Source organism: Callithrix jacchus, chromosome 2, assembly GCF_049354715.1.
Source record: "Callithrix jacchus isolate 240 chromosome 2, calJac240_pri, whole genome shotgun sequence".
Lineage (NCBI taxonomy): Eukaryota > Metazoa > Chordata > Mammalia > Primates > Cebidae > Callithrix > Callithrix jacchus.
The window spans coordinates 2,708,525-2,732,233 of record NC_133503.1 but is presented as its reverse complement, the minus strand read 5'-3'; the positions used below and the strand labels follow the sequence as shown (position 1 = coordinate 2,732,233).

The window sequence follows — 23,709 nt, the reverse complement described above, 5'->3', positions numbered from 1 at the left end:
TGCTCCCTTGGTTCCCAAGATTACCAGCTTCGGGGAACCTCCCAGTTCCTGCCCACCTTATGACCTCCATGCAGCCCAGTCCTGAGGGCACTTTCCTCTCCGCCTCTGCAGCCCCACGCTAACCTGGAAATGCTCCCTTTGGCCGCTGGAGCCCCTATTCTTCCCGGGTTCTCCCGCACCCCCCCAGGGTCTGGCTCCCTTCCTGGTGCCCTTGTCTTGGTTGCAGTTTTCATGGTTACATTTGTGGCTTTTTTTGTTTGTTTTTTTTGAGACAGAGTCTAGCTCGTTGCCCAGGATGGAGTGCAATAGTTCGATCTCGGCTCACTGCAACCTCCACCTCCCAGGTTCAACTGATTCCCCACCTCAGCCTCCCGAGTAACTGGGATTATATAGGCACCCACCGTTATGCCTGGCTAATTTTTGTATTTTTGTAGAGACGGGGTTTCACCATGTTGGCCAGGCTGGTCTCAAACTCCTGACTGCAGGTGATCCGTCCACCTCGGCCTCCCAAAGCACTGGGATTACAGGCGTGAGCCTCGGCACCCAGCTACATTTGTGGCTTATCTCCCTGGAGGATGCATTTTCCCTCTACAGCACCAGCCTCCCAGACCCACGCCTTTGCTTATTTCTTGAGCCAGGGATGGCCTCCCTTCTTCCCCTAGGACTGAGCTGTCCTGCCAGCTCCCTGGGGACCTTTTCCCCCATGTATACTCCAATTCACAGCCACCCCCGGTTATATGCTCTTTTCTGTGCCTCTTTTGCATCTCGAGAGCCTGTCCATTTCGGCACTTGTCCCACTCAGTCCAATCATCATTGCACATTCTGTCCCCACTAGACCTGGACGGCTTGAGGGTGGGTACCAAGGACTCCCCATAGCCAGTGCCCACTGGTGCTGAAATGAATGGGAACCATAGTGTCCCAAGACCTTCACAGTTCTTTCTCTTTATTATTTGCGACAGGATGTCGCTGTGTTGCCTAGGTTGGAGTGCAGTGGCATGATCCTGGTTCCATGCAGCCTCCACTTCCTGGACTCAAGCGATCCTTCCACCTCAGTCTCCGGTGTAGCTGACACCACAGGCGCGCTCCTCCATGCCCGGCTAAGTATAAAATCTTTTTGCCCAGTGGGCGCTCGCTAGGTTGGTCTCGAACTCCTGGCCTCAGCCTCCCAAAATGCTGGGATGACAGGCATGAGCCATTGCGTCCAGCAGCAGAATACATCTGTTGAAGCTTTGCGGCGTTTTTGGAAATGGCAACATACACACATACTGCAAAATGTAAAAGGTATTGGCGGGGTGGGGTGGGGGGAACCCCAGTGCCACTGCCCTGCCCAGGCCCTGGATTCCCCTAGCGACAGTGTTACTCGTCCCTCGTGGAGCTTTCCTTACTCGCTGAAGCTCTGCCTTCGTCCCTCTGCACCCGCGCTCCTGGGCACCGAGCTCCTGTCGCTGGAGGCGGCCGCGCTTGGGCTTTGCGCCCTCCGGCAGCTGCTGGGCGTGGGTGCCTGGACCCCGGCAACCCCCGCGGCCGCGCCCTGCTCCCCCTGGCGGCCGTGCCCTGCGCTGCAGCGGCCGCGCCCTGCTCCCCCTGGCGGCCGTGCCCTGCGCTGCAGCGGCCGCGTCCTGCTCCCCCTGGCGGTCGCGCCCTGCTCCCCCTGGCGGCCGTGCCCTGCGCTGCAGCGGCCGCGTCCGGCCCGGTCGGGGGAGGGGTCGCGCGGCGGCGGCGTCAGCGGCGGCGCCCAGGCGGTGGGAACCGACGCGCCGAGCAAGATGGCGGCGCGGGTGTTGCGCGCCGGCGGAGCGGCCTGGGCCGGCGGTCTCCTGCGGCGGGCGGCCCCCTGCAGCCTCCTGCCGGGGCTCCGGTGAGCAGTACCGCCCTTTCCGGGAGCGGCCGGGGAGGGGCCGCCACGGGGCGGAGGGCGCGGGGTTCCCCGGCGCGGATCTCCGTCCCGGCCCGGTTCCCACCGCAGGGGGCCGCCCGGCTTCGGGGCGGCGGGGGCGGGGTGGGGGCGCCCTCGGGCTCAAGGTCACGGCGGGGACGGGCCGCGCTGCGACTCCGCCCTCGCCCGGGAAGACGCCCGAGGCTCGGGGCGGAGGCCGCATCCTCTCTGCGGCGCTAGCCCGGCCTGCGGGGCCCTGACCGGCGCCACCCGGGGCCGGGGGCGGGGACGGCGCGCGCCGGAGGTCGCAGGCCCGGGACGCCGCCTGCTGGGTTCCCACGGGAGGCCGCCCCAAGCCTGGGTGGCCGCGTCTGCAGAGGGCGTTGGTGACCCCGGCCTGTGAGGTGCTGGGAGTGGGAAATAAGACGGCGCCTAACGGATCCCCCCCGGGCCAGCCCTCCGCGGACGCGGGGGAAGTCAGCTCTCGGAGGAGGTCAGATCCCCCACGCCTTTGACTTGGAATTTAAAGCCGGCCGTGGATCTGAAGGCACTGAGCGTTATCAGCACCAGGTGTTGAGGCGTGGGGCTCTTGCGTAAACTTTGGTTTTCCCAAGTTCGGTGGATCGCTTGTCCAGATCGATCACCTTGACATTTCCATGTGTTGTTTTCACACGCAGGCACCAAAGCCGGACCTGACTTACCCGGATTCGCTTTCTCGTGTTCGTTGCTTTGGGTGGTTTAAATTACCAAAGGAGCTCACATCTGTAATCCCAGCACTTTGGGAGGCCAAGGGGGCGGATCGCCTGAGGTTGGGAGTTAGAGACCAGCCTGTTCAACATGGAGAAACCCCGTCTGTACTAAAAAGACAAAATTAGCTGGACGTGGTGGCGCGTGCCTGTAATCCCAGCCACTCAGAGCCTGAGGCAGGAGAATCGCTTGAACCCGAAAGGCGCAGGTTGCCGTGAGCCGAGATGGCACCATTGCACTCCAGCCTGGGTAACAAGAGCGAAACTTCCGTCTCAAAAAAAAAATTACGAAAGGAACTGTGTGTTAAACTCTCCATAGGCCAGGGAGCTTTCAATAACATGGTTTATTTTTATTTTTGTATTTTGAGATGAAGTCTCACTTTCGCTCAGGCTAGAGTGCAACAGCACGCTCTCCGCTCACTGCAACCTCTGGCTCCGAAGTTCAAACGATTCTTGTGCCTTAGCCTCTAGACTACTGCATGCGCTCACCAACACAGGCAGCCAATTTTTTTATTTTTAGTAGAGACGGGGTTTCACCATATTGGCCAGGCTGGTCTCGAACTCCTGACCCAGGTGATTGTCCCGCCTCAGCCTCCCAAAGTGCTGACATTACAGATGTGAGTCACCATGCCTGGCTATAACATGGCTTATTTAATTTAATCTCAGTAGTAGTTTGAAGAATAAGTAGCAGCATCTGCATTTTAGAGGTAAGGGCAAGAGATATATAACTAGGAAACAGTTTTTTCGTGGTTGTTGTGGGTTTTTGTTTTTTTTTTTTTTGAGATGGAGTCTTGCTCTTGGAGTGCAATGGTGCAATCTTGGGTCACGAAACCTCCATTTCCCAGGTTCAAGCGATTCTCCTGCCTTAGCCTCCCCAGTAGCTAGGATTACAAGCATGTGTCACCACACCCGGCTAATCTTGTAATTTTAGTAGTGACAGGGTTTCTCCGTGTTGGTCGGGCTGGTCTTGAACTCCTAACCTCAGGTGATTCGCCTGCCTTGGCCTCCCAGAGTGCTGGGATTACAGGTGTGAGCCTCCCCACCGGGCCTAGAAAAGGTTTTTGTTTTTGAGACAAGGTTTTGCTCTGTCCCCTAAGGTGAAATGCAGTGACGCAAACATGGCTCTCTTCAGTCTTGACCTCCCAGATTCAGGTGATCTCCCACCCCAGCCTCCGGAGTAGCTGGGACTGCAGCCACACACCACCACATCCAGCTAATTTTTTAATTTTTTATACAGACAGGTTTCACCGTGTTGCCCAGGCTGGTCTGAAAGGGGCTCAAATGATCCTCCTGTATCGGCCTTTCAAAGTGCTTGGATTACAAGTGTGAGCCATCAGGCCTGGACTAGCCAAGGTATTTGAACCCAAGTCTGTCAGGCTGCAAGGAAGGCCCAGGGACCTTTTGTAACACTGATGCTTGACTCGGATGTTTAAATTACTTTAATTTGATATTTGTGTCTCCAAACTGATTAACAAATCAACATCCTTTTGTTTTTATAGTTACTGAGCATCTATGGCTTGTCTTATTTTTTCTTTTTTAATTTGAGGTGGAATCGCATTCTGTCACCCAGGCTGGAGTGCAGTGGGTTGATCTCTGCTCACTGCAGACTCTGCCTCCTGGGTTCAAGCGATTCTCCTGCCTCAGCTTCCCAAGTAGCTAGGATTACAGGCGCCCACCACCATGCCCGGCTAATTTTTTTTTTTTCGTAGAGATGGAGTTTCACCATGTTGGCCAGGCTGGTCTCTTACTCCTGGCCTCAGGTGCTCCACCCACCTCAGCCTCCCAAAGTGCTGGGATTATAGGCGTGAGCCACCATGCCAGGCCACAAGTCATTTTTTTTCACACAGGCAATATGAGCCCATGATATTTATATTTTTTTTCTTTCCAAAAGAGATGACACTGAAGTTGTACACCCAACATGTTAGCCTAATGTGCCCAGGGTCACAAAGCTAGTCACCGTGAGCGTTGGACCTGCATCTGTCCAGTACCCCTACCTCCCACTGCAGCCGAGTGTGGTGACCTTGGAGTCCTTCTCCATCTGACCTGTGGCGGTTGGTTCCTCTCTTAGGCCCCCTCGTACCTTTTACAACTACTTCTCGGCTTCTTCTGAACTACAGACATTGTCTAGGACTCAACCTAGGTAGACTCAGTTCATCTACAAGTTCTACCAGACATTAGTGTTTTTGATATGGTTGAAGCCATGTGGAATTGGGCATAATAGCTATGGTCACTGTCCCCAGGGAGCCACCACAGCGGTCAGAACACAGACGCACAGGTTGACATAGGGGCTGAGAAAATCAGGCAGCCACCACGTGCGTTCATGGAAGGCATCTCGAAGAAGGCATCAAGGTGAGACCTGAAGGGTCAGTATGTGAAAAAGCCTTGAGTGGGAAGAGGCCAGGTGTACTGGAAACTCGAGACCAAGACCGGTCTAGTAGGCTGGAGTGCAAGAGGGGAGGGAAGAGCAGCTAGAGGAGAGGTGGCAGGAACAGGGTCCCATAACTCCAGGCCTTGCAGGCCAGCTGAGAGAGCTTGGTCTTCATTCTAAGAGCCATGGAAGACATTTAAGGATATAAGCAGTAGTGTGAAGTGATGGAGCTGATCTTTTTGTGTTTTTGAGACAGGGCCTCACTGTGCTGCCCAGGCTGCAGTGCAGTGCTGTGATCTCAGCTCACTGCAACCTCTGCCTCCCGGATTCAAGTAATTCTCGTGCCTCAGCCTCCTGAATAGCTAGCTGGGACTACAGGCACGTATCCCGTGTGCAGCTAATTTTCTGTGTTTTTGTATAGGCAGGTGTAGGGCTGTTGGCCCCACAGGGTCATGGGGTGTCCCTTATGCTGTGCTGAGGTGCAGAATCCGAGAAGCAGAGACAGGACACTGAAGAACTGGGGAAGAGCAGCTGGACTCCGGGGGCCACCTTTGAGCGGAGATCGACAAGAGCCCCAAGTGCCCAGAAGCGTCTTTATTTATTAGGTACAAGCAGGGGGCAGGGTCTTAAGTGAGGTCATCATCTATAGGCTTAGTATTAGGGCATACATAATCACCTGAGTCACAAGCAAGGGGGCCACCCCATTATGTCACCTGGGCAGAGAGGTAGGCCATGCGCAGTAGGGGGTGGGGCTGTGCCGTGTGCAGTAGTAGAAGGTTGTGTACAGAAAAGGGGTCCACCCCCATTAGGTCACCAAGGCAAGGAGGTGGGCTGTGTGCAGCAGGTGTCATGCACAACCCTGCTTATCTGGGTGCTGGAGACTTCAAAGGGTTTCTAATGGAAGGATACTGTAAGCCAATGCAGTGGGAGCTGACAGACTTGTGCTCTTCTGTTAAGACGTTTATGAGCGGATGATTTGAGCTAGCACAGAAGCGAGAAAAGACTGACAGGGTGTACAGCTGCCCTAACTGGTCACACCAGAGGGTTCTTCTCCCTTGGTTACTTCCAGGATCTCAGGCCTGAGGCCTACTTTCCACAGGAGCTGGACGCAGGGTACTACAGCTCCTCTATCAGGAGGGAAGGCTCCTGCTCTTTCAGGCAGGGACGCCACCACCTGGGTCTTTGGTTCTCGACCTGGTCTGGTCTGGCTGTTTTCCCATGTACTGCTTCTGTTCTGTGACTGCTCTAGGCATTCCTCCTACTACAAACTACTATATGGTTATATGGAAGGATCGTATAACTCAGCACCGAATGTGTCAGTACAGCTCCAACTACAATACCTATATGATCATATAGAAAGATTGTATGGAACTAAGGTTGCTAGATAGAAGTATTAAGTATGATTGTGTAAGCTAGATATATGTAAGCAGTAAGTCACACTTCAGGCACTAATTCTATAAACGAATATATGATTATATATAAAGGATTATATAAAGGAAATAGCTGAGTAATAACACTATAAACTAAGATATTCTTCAGGCACTAATTGTGCCTGGGGTCTGGACAGTTCTCCTTCCATGGTGCCCATGGGGGGTGTTACCCACAGACAGGGTTTGACCACATTGGCCAGGCTGGACTTGAACTCCTGGCCTCAAGTGATCCACCTGCCTTGGCCTCCCAAAGTGCTAGGTTTACAGTCATGAGTCACCATGCCCAGCCTGATCTCTTTTTTTTTTTTTTTGAGATGGAGTTTCGCTCTTATTGCCCAGGCTGGAGTGCAGTGGTGCGATCTTGGCTCACTGAAACCTGCCTCTGGGGTTCAAGTTGGTTCTCCTGCCTCAGCCTCCCGAGTAGCTGGGATTACAGGCATGCACCACGATGCCCAGCTAATTTTTGTATTTTTGTAGAGACCGGCTTTCATCATGTTGGTCAGACTGGTCTCTAACTTCTGACCTCAGGTGATCCACCTGCTGTGACCTCCTAAAGTGCTGGGATTACAGTTGTGAGCCACCACACCCGGCCTGATCATTTTTTTAAAAGATCACTGTGACTTGGGAGGGGGGCAGATTCAGGGTGGTGGCCAGCTGAGTGGATGCCGGCGCTGAGATTGAGAGTTTGCTGAGAGTTGTTTATTCCGCAAACATGCGAGTGCCTGCCACATGCCAGGTACAGCTGACTCCTGAGAGACATCAGTGAGGAAGGCACCAGGGCCACCCAGGAGCTTACCAGTAACTCAGGAGAGCTGGGGAGGAAGAGTTCCGAGCAGTTTAGGTCCTGGTAAAGTTTGAGAAGTCTGTGTGCTGTTCAAGTGGAAAGTAAATAGACGTTCAGCCATGCGACTCCTCAGGGAGGTGTCTGGGCTCCAGGCAATGTTGGGACTTGTCAGTACACAGGAATGCTGAATGTTAATAGACACATGGATTTCATCATACTGTTTCATATTTGACTACATTTTTCATCATAAAGGCTGGGTGTGGTGACTCACACTTGTAATCCCGGCGCTTAGGCAGGCTGAGGCAGGAGTATTGCTTGAGCCCAGGAGTTTGAGACCAGCCTGGGCACCGTAGCGGAACTCCGTCCCTAATGATAAATAAGCACGTAAATGATAATTTTTATAATGAAACTTTTTTCTTTTAACCATAGGAAGCTGGGCACAGTGGCTCAGGCTGTAATCCCAGCACTTTGGGAGGCTGAGGTGGGATGATCGCTTGAGCTCAGCGGGTTGCCCATCCTGGGCAACATGGCAAAACATGTCTCTCCAAAAAATATAAAAATTAGCCTGGCACGGTGGCACGCACCTGTAGTCCCAGCTACTTGGGAGGCTGAGGTGGGAGTATGGCTTGAACCTGGGAGGCAGAGGTTGCATGGAGCCAAGATCATATCACTGCTTTCCAGCCTGAGTGACAGAGCCAGACCCTGTCTCCAAAAAAAAAAAAGAAAAAGAAAAACCGTAAGAATGTATGAGATTGCATGAGGTAGGGAGTGTGGAGAGAGAAGGGGAGCTGCGAAACAGGCCCTGCGACGTGCGGCCTACACAGGCTGAATGTGTAGGAGGGGACCTGGCAAGGTCATTGTTACGTGACAGCGGCCAGGAGGAGGGAGGGAGTGCCAACTGCTGCCAAAGGGTTAGGTAAAATGACAGAAGAAAACAGGATTTGCCAACAGGGGTGTTGTGGGTGACCTTGCTGGATCGGTTTCAGAAAGGAAGAAGGAAGTCCTCTCGGGAGCCTCGTCCCTGCATGGGCATCAGCCGGCACATGTCCCTTAGCGCTGCTCAGCAGCAAGCCGCTTCCTGGACATTGCACGAGTGTCCCACAGGTGCACCCAGGATGTAACTCCTCCTCCTTCCCTGAGGCCTGCTTTTCTTGGTTCCCATTCTCCAGTAATGAAACCTCTTCCACGTGGCGGCCCAGGCCGGAAACCGGACCGTTTCCCCAAGCTCAGCCCGCTTCTTTCCCCGTCTATCATTTACCAAATGTGTCGGTTCTGCCTCTAGTATGTTTTGAATCTACCCTCTCCACTGCCACTGCCCTAACTCAGCCCTCAGCACCGCTCATCTGGATTCATACGGAGAGTGTGGGCTCGAACCTGTCAGTGGACGGGACAACTCAAGGATTCTTTTTTTCTCCTTGTAATGCAATCTTGCTCTGTCGCCCTGGCTTGAGTGTAATGGCATTACCATGGCTCATCACCACTGCAGCCTTGGCTCACTGGGCTTAAGGGGTCCTCCTCCCTCAGCCTGCCAAGTAGCTGGGACTATACCACCATGCCCAGCTAATTTTTATTTTCTTATTTATTTATTTTTTTGAGGTGGAGTCTCACTCTGTCACCCAGGCTGGAGTGTAGTGGCGTGATCTTGGCTCACTGCAACCTCCACCTCCTGAGTTCAAGCAGGTCTCCTCTTTCAGCCTCCCAAGCAGCTGGGACTACAGTCGTGCACCACCACGCCTGGCTAATTTTTGTATTTTTGGTAGAGACAGGATTTCGTCACGTTGCCTGGGCTGATCTCAAGCCCCTGACCTCAAGTGATCCACCCACCTCAGCCTCCCAAAGTGCTGGTATTACAGGGATGAATCACTGCACCCGCTGCCAGCTAATTTTTAAATTTTTTGTAGAGAGGAGGGTCTTGCTATGTTGCCCAGACTAGTCTTGAACTCCTGGCCTCAAGCAGTCCTCCTACTCTCTACCTCTGAAAGTGCTGGGATTATAGGTGTGAGCCACTGTGCCCAGCCACACATCTAAACAATTCTTAAGGCCAGGCGCAGTGGCTCACACCTGTAATCCCAGCACTTTGGGAGGCTGAAGCGGGTGGATCATGAGGTCAGGAGATCGAGACCATCCTGGCCAACATGGTGAAACCCCATCTCCACCAAAAATACAAAAATTAGCTGGACATGGTGACATGTACCTATAGTCCCAGCTACTCAGGAGGCCGAGGCAGGAGAATCGTTTGAACCCGGGAGGTGGAAGTTACAGTGAGCCGAGATTGCGCCACTGCCCTTTAGCCTGGAGACTGAATGAGACTCCGTCTCAAAAAGAAAAAAAAGAAATTAAAAAAGCAAATATAGGGCCAGGTGCAGTGGCGTATGCTTGTAATCCCAGCAGTTTGGGAGGCCAAGGCGGATGGATCACATGAGGCCAGAAGTTCAAGACTGGCCTGGTCAACATGGTGAAATCCTGTCTCTACTAAAAATACGAAAATTAGCTGGATGTGATGGTGCATGCCTGTAGTCCCAGCTACATGGATTACTGAAGCAAGACAATTGCTTGAGCCCAGGAGGCCAAGGTTGCAGTGAGCCGAGATCGTGCCACTGTTCTGCAGCTCACACAGCAGAACACAGCTCTGTCTCAAAAAAAAAAAAAAGAAATTAAAAAACAAATGTATATATAGAGAGGAACATTTTTCATGGTAAATTGTTCGTTTTTAAAATCTAGATGCAGAAAAGTCTTCATTGTCGTGTTTTAAGTCCTCTGGGTTTGAAGTTTCTCGAAATGAAAGGTGTGGGAACAGGTCTCTGCAGCAGCAGTGTGGAAGACGGGTACAGTGTGGGGGCTGGAGGGAGTGACGTGTTAGGTAGGGAGGTCAAGGAGCTGCTGCTTTAAGGAAGGACTCTTGTTGGCACTGGTCTGCCAGCCTCCTCTCCCCTGGCCCGTGCTTCCGAACGCTGTGCTGTTTGCACACTCGTGTCTTTGGCGGTTACTGGGTCTGCTTGGAATCTCCTTTCTTCCATGGGTATCCACCTGACCATCTGCTCCTCTTCTTTCCAGTCTTCCACTCAGCAAGTACTTCTTGAGAGCTGGTCCCCAGGCTGCCCCCACCCCAGCCACTACAGCCACTGCTTTGTGTCACCATTGAAGAGCTTGTCTCTGTTTGGGTTGTGATTGTGTCTGTCTGCCCTCGCCAGCACACTGAGCTCCCGCGAGGTCAGGGCCATGTTCATCTGCGTGTTACCAGCCTGGCCCAGTGGCTGGCAGGTACGGTGCCCAGTCAGTAAATAGCAGTCCTCAGATGAGTGAAGCACACTGCATTCCTGCTGCCTCATCCTGTGGCCTCAGAGTTCAGTCCTTTCCCTTCTTCAGTGTCCTCTTCCCCACCTGATCAGCACCCAAGAGCTGCTTTTGGATGCACTCCTTTCTCTTCATCCCCAACGCCATCTTAACCCCACACCATCCAGTGAGTATTTATTGAGTACCTTCTACGGACCCAGTGCTGCTGGGCCTGGCAGCCAGGATGCCCAAGAAGCATGCTTCTGGCTTTTGTTGCTGCAGCCATGCACCGTGCCCATGCCAGGCTGCTTTCGACGCTTAGATTTTTTTTTTTTCTCTTGGCTCATTGCAGCCTCCACCTCCTTGGTTCAAGTGAGTCTCCTGCCTCCACCCTCGGAGTACCTGGGACTGCAGGTACCCAGCACCACACCTGGACAATTTAACAAAAGTTTTTTAGACAAAGGGTTCACCATGTTGCCCAGGCTGGTCTCAAACTCCTGACCTCAGATGATCTGCCCGCACTAGCCTGCCAAAGTGCTGGGATTACAGGCATGAGCCACTACCCGGCCAACAGTTACATCTTTTCTGAAAACTTGCCTGCATCGCTCTCTGCACAGGATAAAGCCGCCCTCGCCTCGCCCTCCGGTTGTATCTTGCCATTCTCCCGCACGCCCTTCTGCCTTGCTCAACAACTTGCCATTCCGGAAATACGCCATTCAGTGTCATGACACCATGCCCCTGTACATGTCGTTCCCCTCGACTGGACTTAGCACCTGCCTTGCTTGCCCTCCGAAACAGAGCCAGAGTGTCCCTATTGGAGTCCCTCCTGTGCCTCCCAGGCCAAGCTGACAGTGGGTTCACTCGAGCTCCCGAAGCGTGTGTCTGAGTTGACAGCGTCCGTGGCCACTCTGGCTGTTTGCCGTAGGTTTTTTTCTGTGAGACTGAACAGGCTTGGCGTCTGGTTCATCTTTGTATCCACAGAGCCCCGCGTAGAATGCTGACTGCATCTCGAGTCTAGTGTTCTGTATAGTGTGTCCTTCCTTTCCCTCCGGAAGGTGCCCCCTGACATCTTGGCGAGTGTCACTGTCAGTTCAGAACCCGAGCCAGATCTTCCCCTCTGGCAGCCGTTGGCATAGCTGCAACTGCAATGACTAGACGGGCCGGGCATATGAGGCAGCTTTAGTCACCTGGCAGAGATTTCAGTGTGACGCTTGGAGGTCATACTGGGCCAGCTTGTCTTTCATTTGTCAAGATGGTCGCTACCCAAGTTCATAAGGAGACGCCGCCCGGAGGTTCTCGTGTGTGCGCTGTTGATCGATTTAGTCTCACCCCTGCTCTGCATGTTTAGCTTACGAAGCATTGTCATACCCCTGACCTCACTGTACCCACCCTAAGGGGATCCCTTTGGTGTTCTTTGTTTGTGTTAGAGGCAGGCTAAACTGTTGCCTAGGCTAGAGTGCAGTGCAGGTCGCAGCTCACTGCACCATTGAACTTGCAGGCTCCAGCGACCCTCCTGCCTCAGGCTGCTCGGCAGCTAGGACCACAGGCGCGAGCCACCATGCCCAGCTACTTTTTTTTTTTTAATAGAGACAGGATTTTGCTATGCTGCCCAGGCTGACTTAAATATGAAATAAATGCTCAGCTGGGGAGACTTCTGTTTCAAAGGCATCCTTTATTAGTGAAAATATTACCTATCTGTAAGTATACATAATATTTGTTTGCCTCTGTATTTCTGGAAGGATGTACTTAAAACTGTTAATAGTCATTGCCTTGTATTTCTCATTTCAATGAAACTTCCTAGTCAATATTTCCAGAAACTTCTATTATATCCTTTTCTTAATTGTTCACAATTGTTATTCCTAAGCTTGTACAATTTATTTAACAGAAAAATTGTAGACACAATTTCTGTTTAATGAACTTAAAATGTAAAATAAACATGGGGAATTGGCTGGGTGGCTCACACCTATAATCCCAGCACCACTTTGGGATGCTGAGGCAGGTGGACCACTTAAGGTCAGGAGTTCAAAACCAGGGTGGCCAACTTGATGAAAACCCACCTCTACTAAAAATACAAAAATTAGCTCGGCACGGTGGCATGCACCAATAGTCCCAACTGCTCAGGAGGCTGAGGCAGGAGGAGAATCACTTGAACCTGGGAGGTGGAGGTTGCAGGGAGCCAAGATCATGCCACTGCACTCTAGCCTGGGCGACACAGTGAGACTCTGTCTCGTGTGTGTGTGTGTGTGTGTGTGTGTGTGTGTAGGGGTGTGTGTGTGTGTGTAGAAGTGGCTCAGACAGTCCAGAAGGTTATACAGAGAAGAAAAAAGTCTTTACTCCGACCCCAGGCCCCGTCATGTTCCCCAGATGTAATCGCTCTTTTTTTTTTTAAATCCTCTGCACCTTCATGAAAGTAATCAGTCTTGGCCGGGTGCGGTGGCTCACACCTGTAATCCTAGCACTTTGGGAGGCCGAGGTGGGTGGATCACCTGAAGGAGTTCAAGAACAGCTTGGCCATCATGGTGAAACCCATCTTTAAAAGAAAAGAAAGTAATCACTCCTTAACAGCTCACTTTGCAGGTGTATATATAGTGCTGTTCTGTGCCGGTCTTTTGTGTAATTTATCTCAGATTTCAGCACATCAGTATATGTAGATGTACTTCATTGTTTTATCCAGCGCGTATTTTCTGACTGGAATATTTCCTGATTCTTTTGACCAGTCTGTGTGAAATGGCTATTGAAATGGCCAGTGCCAGGAAAGAGCTGTAAACAAGACAGCAGTGAACGCTGATGTGTGTTCAGCTGTGGCTGAATATAGCTGTGGCTGTAGCACGCGATCACAGGCGTCGTTGGGCCGCAGTCATGCACAATTTCCACTCCCATATGGATGATGCCACGCTGCCCTCTAGGGAGGTCAACAGACTTGTCTTCCTGGTAGTTGGTGTATGGGGATTAAACATGCACACAGAAATTTGTGAGAAGTGCTGCTTGCAGTGGCTTACGCCTGGAATCCCAGCACTTGGAGAGGCTGAAGTAAGTGGGAGCATTGCTTGAGGCCAGGAGTTTGAGACCAGCTTGGGCAACATAGCAAGACCCCACCCCTACAAAAAAAATTAACCACACAAGATGACGCATGCCTCTAGTCCCAGCTTCTCAGGAGGCTGAGGTGGGAGGATCACTTGATCCCAGGAATTTGAGGCTACAGTGAGCTACGGTGGTGAGCTGCCGCACCACCACACTTCAGCCTGGGTGACAGGCAAGACCCAATCTCAAAAAAATGAAAAAATTCATGAGTAAAGTGTAGCTTGTGACTTCAGTCAAATTTATCCTCGCTTTCTGGCAGCATTCATGGTAGAAATTTAATTGCAAGATGAAAATTAGTAAATCATGTGTTAATAAAGTTGGCGTTGTTATTCCGTAGGACGTGGACAGGCTCCAGCAGCAGATCTCGAGAAGACAGCTGGCTTAAGTCCTTATTTGTGCGGAAGGTTGACCCACGAAAAGATGCCCACTCCAATCTGCTGGCCAAAAGGGAAACAAGCAGTCTCTACAAACTGCAGTGTGAGTGGCAGGTTTGCTCTCTTCCTCCTTGACTTTCTTTTCCCGTTTGTTCCGAAGTTTATCGTTGGATTTTCTTCTGTTTCAGTTCACAATGTTAAACCGGAATGCCTAGAAGCATACAACAAAATTTGGTGTGTATACCAAACTATCCTTTACTTGGGGAAAAGCAGTGGCGTTACTTGTTAGTTAATTCCAGGAACACTTGATAGCACAGAGAGAGATCTTTCAACCCTGCCCTTTGAACCTGAACATTCAGAGGCTCTTAAACTGAGCTTTGTGTAGGATTGCCAAAGGCATTTGATTTTAAGCACTCCACAGCTAAATCATCACATAGGCTGTCAGACTCAGGTTTGGAGGGACTTTGCAAGGCGGTCTGACCCATCTGCTTACCCAGTGCTGGAGTCCTTTCGGCAGACCTTCCTGACTGCCTGTGGTGAAGTCAGTTCCACCTCTGGACAGCTCTGATTGCTAGGAATCAGAATCCACATCTCTGAATCCTTCATTGCTTTCCCTGAGTGAAACTGCCCCGCGAGAGTCCTGTATATATTTGAACATAGCTGCCATTTCTTCCCAACTCCTCTGTTCTCCAGGATCCAAGGATGATTCGAGATCCAAGCCCCCTTACAGAATTTGTGAACTTTAAGACGAAAGGGAGAGCTAAGCTTATTGGCTCTTAAAAGAGATGGTATTTTAATGATCCGTTGTGAGCAAATGTTAAGAAAAAGTTGGTTTTTTTTTTTTTTTACCTTTAATATCTACTACTCTGATGAGAAAGCAAACGATTTTGTCCCTATAATCAGCATACTTTTTAGAAGAAAAATCTTTTGTTATGTTTTATTTTTAAAGATAGTTTATGAAACGTAATACTAGCATTGAATTTCTTGCTCATTTCAGCACATTTCTTTTTATTTAAAAATGCCCTAAAACAAAGCAGATGTTTATTTCTGAGTCTTTTCTCATACGATGGAATTTTCCCTGGATTACCTTTTCTGTCCTGTTGTATCACTTCATCTCCCGTCTCGGATTTCTGGCTGTCTGTTCATATTTCTATTTGATGTCGTGTTCTCACTTCAAACTTGGCATGTAGAATCACCTTGCTCTTCCAACTTCCACGTCTGTGCCACTCACCTTATTTCACTCAGCCCGTCCCTTAGTTCTCTGTGATGAGTCTGTCACCCAGAGCCATGCATTCTTCATTGGACATGTATTTTTGTTCTCTCGTTTCCTTCTCTGTCTCACTATCCAAGCCTCTTGAGCCCTGTTCCCAAGTAGCCTTTTTACTGACTACCTTTCTGGGCTCCAGGCTATACCCGTGTCTCCTCCCTGCCCTGTGGTACATTACTCCAAAGTTTGTCAGATTGATCTGCTTGAGTTCTGTTTTCTTTTTTCATCACGTTTTTTCTTTTCTCTGAAACTTTCAGCAGCTCCCTGTTTCCAGAACATAAAGACTTAACTCCTGCCTGGTTTTTAGGGGTCCCAATAATGGGATTCTGCCCAAACCATCCAGTTCTGGGTACAAGTACTGCCTGCCTTACAACCTCCATTCAGGTAAGGCCAGGGCTCCCAAGAGCAGGTTTGGGGTCCCCAGCAAAGAGGATTGGCTACAAATTCATGTGTGACTTTGTGTTGGTGAAAAACCTAGGCCCTGTCTCCAGGCCCCTCTCTGGATCCCACCTGGGTCATGGGTACTGGGCTTCCTTCCTGGGCTGCCTCCAGCGCAGGGTCGTCTATTCCTGCTCATGTCATGCCACCAAAAGGAAATGTTTGACTGACCTTTTCCTAGCATAATTCCTCTTTCTCTGTCCTCTGAGCGTTCGTGAGTTACACATCAGATACATTTAATATCAGATCCGAATTTAAAAAGGAAATGCTACTCTTCCTAGAGCACACAGGATGTGGTCACTATACTGGGTCATGAAGGTGTATGGGTTTTCAGTTAAACATGGGCCATTTGGAACTTTCCTCTGTTCACCGTTTAGACACCCCGGTCCTGCAGAGCTCCAGTGGCACAATTGGTTAGCATGTGTCACTTAAATACCCCGCTCCTGTAGCCCCAGCATCTGGTGGTAATCACTGGCCAAGTATCACTCAGTGTCAGCGAGTAATGTGAACAGGTTCCATTTCCTGCCCTTGATCCCCTTTTGCATCCATTGTTGAATCTGTGCGATACTTTTTCATCATAATTTTTCTATTCAAAAAGTGTGCAGGCTTTAGCTTTTCTCTTGGTGTAAAACAGTTGCACTCTTCCCTTTGCCTTTCCCCGTACTTAGGTTCTAGAGCATAGGAAGGCTTCCATGGAACCAAGCTGCACTCTGACTCCCCTGTTAAATTCATACACTGCCGTGACCTGCCATGGCTTTGCCCCGTCCCCGCACAATGAGTGGGAATGAATTGGTTGGTGTGTTTGGTACGAGACTCCGTGGCACTCCTTCCATCCCCTCCGCCCGTTGAATTGAGTAGAATGTAATTTATGCTTCACGTTGTATCTTTAATTTTGATTCTTCTGCCACGTTGATGCCCTTGGGGACTATTGGAGGTTGGGGTCACTTCCAGAATGTGTTGTGTTCCAGCTCTGTCTTCCTCCTTCCTGAAGGCCAGCTTGTTCTCTGCTCCTGGTTCCTCTGCCTGCTGGTGTTGCTCATGTTGTCTGCCTCTGTCTGCAACAGGCCCTTCTTCCCTTTCCATCTTCCTTGTTTCTTCTGTGTTCTTTTCTGCTATTCTCCTTCTGTCTTTGGAACCAACAGAACGTTTTTTGGTGGTATTTTTTTTTTCCCCTCAAATGGAAAATATTAGACTCCTGAAATCCTGGAACCTTTGGTTTCTCTGTACCATCTTTATACTGGTTCAGCTCTTCTAGATAGTTGGGGTAACAGAAACCTAAGCTTCTGAGCAGCAGGGTGTTGGAGTTCAACAGAATTCATCCAGAAGGTTAATTCCACATGTCGCTTTATCATGAGGATGTTCTGAGGTCAGTTGTTAGAACAACAGTAGGTAGTCTTTTTCCTGTTACTGATCAGGTGCTGTCCACCTGGTCAAATTTTGCTGGTTGTTTAATTAGTGTTGCTGTTTCTTCTCTTTAAGTCAAGAGGTGTTGCCTAAGATTCACGAAGATAAAGACTACCCTTGTACTTTGGTGGGGACTTGGAACACGTGGTATGGCGAACAGGACCAAGCTGGTAGGAAGCGAAGTCTCTGGAATAAACACTTCTTCCTTAGCCTTACGTAACCCTTAAGTAATTTTCTGATTTAATGTTTGTTCTTATCAAAGCTTTCCAAGTCTCAGTCTCATTTTATGATTAAAGTAGTTTCTTCAACAATTCATGCCAAAAAAAAGTTTTAAAATAGTTTTTAATGTTTGAATCTATTATTGAAACTTTATGATGTAACTTATAGGCCAACACATGGCGCATTATAGTTGTTTTGTTTCTTTGAGATGGAGTCTCGCTGTGTCGCCCAGGCTGGAGTGCATGGTATCTCGGCTCACTGCAACCTCTGCCTCCCGGGTTCCAGCGATTCTCCTGCTTCGGCCTCCCAAGTAGCTGGGATTATAGGCGCCCACCATCACACCCAGCTAATTTTTGTATTTGTAGTAGAGACAGGGTTTCCCCATGTTGGCCAGTCTGGTCTGGAACTCCTGACCTCAGGTGATCCTCCTGCGGCGGCCTCCCACAGTGCTGGGACTGCAGGCTCAAGCCACCACACCCAGTCTACAGTTTAGTGTTGGGATAACATCATACCCATCTAGAGCGTTTTCAGGTCGTGGTGCCATGAAATTCTAAATGTATATTATCTTTAAAATGCATTTCAGTCCACCTCTGGAGGTACGAAGGAGGCTACCCAGCCCTCACAGAAGTCATGAATAAGCTCAGAGAAAACAAGGTAATGACTTGAGAAATGTGTACTTAGACTAATGACACACAGATGTGTGTACAGAATTAAATGACTCTTCTGGCTTCGGTTTTTGTAATAAACTTCATTCCTGTCACACGTGTTACTGTTTGGACTCCTGGAGTTGTATTGAAACACAAACAGTTGTAATACTATTAAAATAATAGTTCTTATTGTAAAAGTCAATTGTAGGCCGGGCGCAGTGGCTCACGCCTGTAATCCCAGGACTTTGGGAGGCTGAGGCGAGTGGATCATGAGGTCAGGAGATTTAGAGCATCCTGGTGATGGTGAAACCCTGTCTCTGCTAAAATACAAAAACTTAGCTGGGCATGGTGGCGTGTGCCTGTAGTCCCAGCTACTCAGGAGACTGACATAGGGGAATAGCTTGAACCTGGGAAGCGGAGGTTGCAGTGAGCTGGGATCGTGCCACTGCACTCCAGCCTGGCGGAAGAGTAAGACTCCATCTAAAAAAAAAGTCAATTGTACTTTGAAACTGATAAGGTGGTACCTTGAAACTGATGACTGGGCCGGGTGTAGTGGCTCATGCCTATAATCCCAGCACTTTGGGAGGCCAAGGCAGGCATATCAGTTGAGGTCAGGAGTTTGAAGTCAGCCTGGACAACATGGTGAAACCTCGTCTCTACTAAAAATACGAAAATTAGCCAGGCGTATTGGTGCACACCTGTAATCCCAGCTACGTGGGAGGCTGAGGCACGAGAATCACTTGAACCTGAGAGGCAGAGGTTGCAGTGAGCCGAGATCATACCATTGCACTCCAGCCTGGGCAACAGAGTGAGACTCTGTCTCAAAAAATAACAAAAATTGGTGACTGGAGTGTCAATCAGCATGGCAGACACAGTTAGCCCTGGAAGACCTAAATCTGTCTACTTCAGGAACTGTTTTCCAAATGCAAATACTTTATCTTGGGCTGACTTTGCTTTCCACCCTCTCTTCACTAGCAGGTGCTCAGCAGTAGGGAGAAATTTAACAGCTACACATCATTAGGAAAGAAAACCTTCCGTATAGATTTCCAGACAAATATAAATAGCTTCTGAATTATCTGCTGTTTGTAGTCTGCGTGCCACTGCTGTTGATGTGCCATCAAACGCTGCTAGAAGAATCTGAAAATAAAGAAAATTACATTGCTTTACATTGCCATCTAAAAATTAGGATCACTCCGTAATTTGTCATCTAAACCTGGACACTTTGAGACTCAAAAGGAATGCTATTAACGATTACACCAGCTCAACAGATGTAAGCTGGGACTGTCTTAGGCCAACTGGGACCTGTTGATTCTTATGGTATTCTGTAGGAACATAAATGTTACCAAAATGGGCTTGTATGTAAGTATTAGAAGATTTCATGAGCACATTTTTTTTTTTACTCAAAGGACTTTTTGGAATTCCGTAAGGCAAGAAGTGACATGCTTCTCTCTAGGAAGAATCAGCTCCTACTGGAATTCAGTTTCTGGAATGAGCCTGTCCCACGATCAGGACCTAATATATATGAACTCAGGTCTTACCAACTCCGAGTAAGTACAGAAATTTGAGTTCTTCCTTTTGCTGTTCTGTGAATAAGCACAAGCACTTTGTAAGGCTGACAACAGAACTTGTGTGTACATTCTGTGATGTGTGTTTAGTGTTTAGCATTATATATATATATATATATATACGCACACACACACACATATATACATAAAAATATACATGTATATTTTAAGACGGTCTCACACTGTCACCAGGCTAAGCTCTTTTGCGTTTTATGGCCTTACACATAATGCTTATTATTTGATATTTTTCCAAACAGCATTTCTGTTTTTAAGAAGAAAGACCTAAAGTGCAGGATGAAGTAGAATATGTACCATCTATTGTGGTTAAACGAGAGCAGCTAATAAATATTGTAACTGTTGAACAATTATAGAACGTGATCAGAATAAAGGGCAGTAATTTTTATAACACTTTCTAGACATTTTCCTACTGAGGACTCGAAAGAAAGCCCCATGTAGCAGCATTAAAAGGAATACAGGCCAAGTGCAGTGGCTAACGCCTGTAATCCCAACACTTTGGGAGGCCACGGTTGAAGGATGCCTTGAGCCTGGAAGTTTACCAGCCTGAACAACATAGTGAGACCCTGTCTCTGTTAAATTTTAAAAATTAAGTTTTGGCTGGGTGCAATGGCTCACTCCTATAATCCCAGCACTTTGGGAGGCCAAGATGGGTGGATCACTTGAGGCCAGGAGTTTGAGACTAGCCTGGCCAGCATGGTGAAACTCTGTCTCTACTAAAAATACAAAAACTTAGCCGGACGTGGTGGCAGCCACCTGTAATACCAGCTACTCGGGAGGCTGAGGCAGGAGAATCAGTTGAACTCAAGAGGCCGAGGTTGCAGTAGCTGAGATTGAGCCACTGCCCTCCAGCCTGGGCAACAGAGCGAGACTTCGTCTTCAAAAAAAAAAGAGGTTTTTTTAAAGTTAGTTTTGTCACTTAATGTTTTTTTATACTGCTGTTTGCTTTTTCTGTATTTTTTTCACAGAAGAACTAACAAACCAAATCTAAATCTGTTTTCAGCCAGGAACCATGATCGAATGGGGCAATTACTGGTGAGTATATTACTGAATGGTGAGTTTTTACGTCTTGTTGATAAATTAGTTTAAGCCATAGTGTTAATTCTAGGGACAAAAAATCTAAGGATAGTACCACGGCTTGACACTAGACTAATGTTTTGTTTGATGTTCTTATGAGATTTTTCAGACATACAAAACTAGAGAGAAGAATGGGGCACCGCGGCCACATCCGTCACTTTGCTTCAGTAGTTAACACGTGGCCAATCTCGCTGAGGTTTCACTCCTTCAACCCAGATTGTTTGGAATTAAATCCCAGACAACATTCTGTTTCCATAAATAGTTCAGTACTGTATGTGTTTTTAAAAGATAAGCACCTTTTTTTTTTAAAAGGAAACACCAGTATTGCAGAAGGTTGGTTTACATACTTCTTGGATATCGTCTTTTCTGAAACATTACTGTTGTCACATATACAGAGCACATCAATCATAGTTCCTTTTTTTTCCTGCTAGTTTGAATAGAAAAAATACCAATTTTTCCACAAGTTGATCTGTTGATTCAACAGAATTCCTATCAGTCCCAGCAGGCTTTAGAAATGCAAAAGACTGGCCAGGTGCAGTGTGGCTCATGCCTATAGTCCCAGCGCTTTGAGAGGCCAAGGCAGGGGAATCACTTGAGCCCAGGAGTTCAAGACCAGTCAGAGCAACATAGCAAGACCCCTATCTCTACCAAAATAAATAAATTAATTAAACTAGTGAGCTGTGATGGCACATGCCTGAGGTCCCAGCTATTTTGGGAAGCTGAGTTGGAGAATTGCTTAAGCCCAGAAGACAGAGGTTGCAGTGAGCCAAGATCACACCCCTACATTCCAGCCTGGGCAACAGAGTGAGACACTGTCTCAAAAATAAAAATAGCTGGCTGGGTGCAGTGGCTCACACCTGTAATCCCAGCACTTTGGGAGGCCAAGGCAGGCGGATCACAAGGTCAGGAGATTGATACCATCCTGGCCAACATGGTGAAACCCTATCTCTACTAAAAATATAAAAAAAATTAGCTGGGCATGTTGGTGCATGCCTGTAGTCCCAGCTACTCGGGAGGCTGAGGCAGGAGAATTGCCTGAATCCAGGAGGCAGAGATTGCAGTGAGCCGAGATCGCGCCACTGCACTACAGCCTGGGCGACAGTGTGAGACTCTGTCTCAAAAATAATAAATAAAAATAGTCTGGGCACGGTGGCTCGCGCCTGTAATCCCAGCACTTTGGGAGGCCAAGGTGAGAAGATCGCCTGAGGTCAGGCGTTTGAGACCAGCCTGGACAACATAGTGAAACCCTGTCTCTACTAGAAATACAAAAATTAGCCTGTTGGGGTGCTGTTTCTGTAGTTGCAGCTCCTGAGGAGGCTGAGGCAGGAGAATCACTTGAACCTGAGAGACAGTTTGTAGTGAGCCAAGATCACCCCATTGCACTACAGCCTGGGTGACAGCAAGACTGTCTTGAAACCAAAGATAATACCTTACTCTCAGTGATACTAAAAAAATGTTTTTTAATTAAAAAGACAATTTATACTGGAATAAAATATTTGCAAATCGTATATCTGATAAGCAAACTGAATTCAGAATATCCACAGTTCTTACAACTCAATAATAAGAATACAGATAATTAAAAAATGGGTAAAGAACTTTATGATAGCAGCCAGGCATGGTAGCTCATACCTGTAATCCCAGGATTTTAGGAGGCCAAGGCGGGAGGATTCCTTGATCCTGGAAGTTGGTGACCAGCCTGGGCAACATGGCAAAACCCTGTCTCTACAAAACAAAACAAAACTAGCCAGGCTTGGTGGTGGCATGTGCCTGTAGTCTCAACTGCTCAGGAGGCTCAGGTGGAAGGATGGCTGGAGCCTGGGGAGATGGAGACTACAGTGATCCATGATCATGCCACTGTACTCCCACCTGCGGGATAGAGTGAGACCTTGTCTCACAAAATAAATAAATTAATACATAAATAGGCTGGGTATGGCTCACACCCAGCCTATTCATGTATTAATTTTTATTTATAAATAGGCTGGGTATGGTGGTAATCCCAGCACTTTGGGAGTCCAAGATGGGTTGATCACCTGAGATCAAGAGTTTGAGACCAGCCTGACCAACATGGAGAAATCCCGTCTCTACTAAACATGCAAAATTAACTGGGCGTGGTGGTGCATGCCCGTAATCCCACTTACTTGGGAGGCTGAGGCAGGAGAATCACTTGAACCTGGGAGGCAGAGGTTGCAGTGAGCCATGATCACACTACTGCACTTCAGCCTGGGTAACGAGCGAAACTGTCTCAGAAAATAAGTAGATACATACATACATTGAAAATGGAATACTGGCCGGGCGCGGTGGCTTACGCCTGTAATCCCAGCACTTTGGGAGGCTGAGGCGGGTGGATCACGAGGTCAAGAGATCGAGACCATCCTGGTCAACATGGTGAAACCCCGTCTCTACTAAAAATACAAAAATTAGCTGGGCATGGTGGTGCGCACCTGTAATCCCAGCTACTCAGGAGGCTGAGGTAGGAGAACTGCCTGAACCCAGGAGGCGGAGGTTGCGGTGAGCCGAGATCACGCCGTTGCACTCCAGCCTGGGCAACAAGAGCAAAACTCCGTCTCCAAAAAAAAAAAAAAAAAAGAAAATGGAATTCAGTGTGCTTTATCAGTTCCACTTCTGGGTATATATCCAAAAGAATTCAAAGCACATCTCAAAGATACTTGCATACCCATGTTTGTCATAGCTTTATTTGTGGTAGCCGAGAGGTAGAAGCAACCCGCATATCCATCAATAGATACATGGATAAAGGAATTATGGGCTGGGTGCTGTGGGGCACACCAGTAATCCCAGCACTTTGGAAGGCTAAGGTGGGTGGATCACCTGAGCTCGGGAGTTTGAGACCAGCCTGACCAACATGGAGAAATCCCATCTCTACTAAACATGCAAAATTAACCGGGCGTGGTGGCGCATGCCCGTAATCCCAGCTACTCAGGAGGCTGAGGCAGGAGAATCACTTGAACCCAGGAAGCGGAGGTTGCAGTCAGCCGAGATTGTACCGCTGCGCTCCAGCCTAGTGAGGGAGAGACTGTCTTAAAAAAAAGAAAAGAAAAACAAAGTGGAAAAATGGTCACCAGGGGCTAGGCAGAGCAGAGAATACAGAATTTGAATTTAATGAGTTTAGAGTTTCAGTTTTACAAAA

At 48.8% G+C, this 23,709-nt stretch overlaps 1 protein-coding gene across 7 annotated transcripts in view; it reads left to right on the top strand.

The window, feature by feature from the left end:
- Nucleotides 1-1,741: 1,741 nt before the first annotated feature.
- Nucleotides 1,742-23,709, top strand: part of NIPSNAP2 (nipsnap homolog 2) — a 34,524-nt gene continuing 12,556 nt past the window's right edge. For 4 of the 7 annotated variants that reach the window (XR_013528207.1, XM_054252406.2, XM_054252407.2 and 1 more), the window contains exons 1-9: nt 1,742-1,858; nt 3,860-3,975; nt 4,863-4,971; nt 13,896-14,035; nt 14,121-14,166; nt 17,117-17,211; nt 17,844-17,914; nt 19,314-19,454; nt 20,491-20,522. Coding sequence is in view for 6 of the 7 variants with exons in the window: in XM_054252406.2 (XP_054108381.2) it covers nt 1,767-1,858; nt 3,860-3,975; nt 4,863-4,971; nt 13,896-14,035; nt 14,121-14,166; nt 17,117-17,211; nt 17,844-17,914; nt 19,314-19,454; nt 20,491-20,522 (842 nt within the window). In the remaining variant the exon portion in view is untranslated. Of the gene's footprint in view, nt 1,859-3,859; nt 3,976-4,862; nt 4,972-13,895; nt 14,036-14,120; nt 14,167-17,116; nt 17,212-17,843; nt 17,915-19,313; nt 19,455-20,490; nt 20,523-20,664; nt 23,618-23,709 lie in introns of those variants that run through there. The other 3 variants (XM_054252408.2, XM_054252409.2, XM_078353492.1) reach the window with 2 other exon arrangements.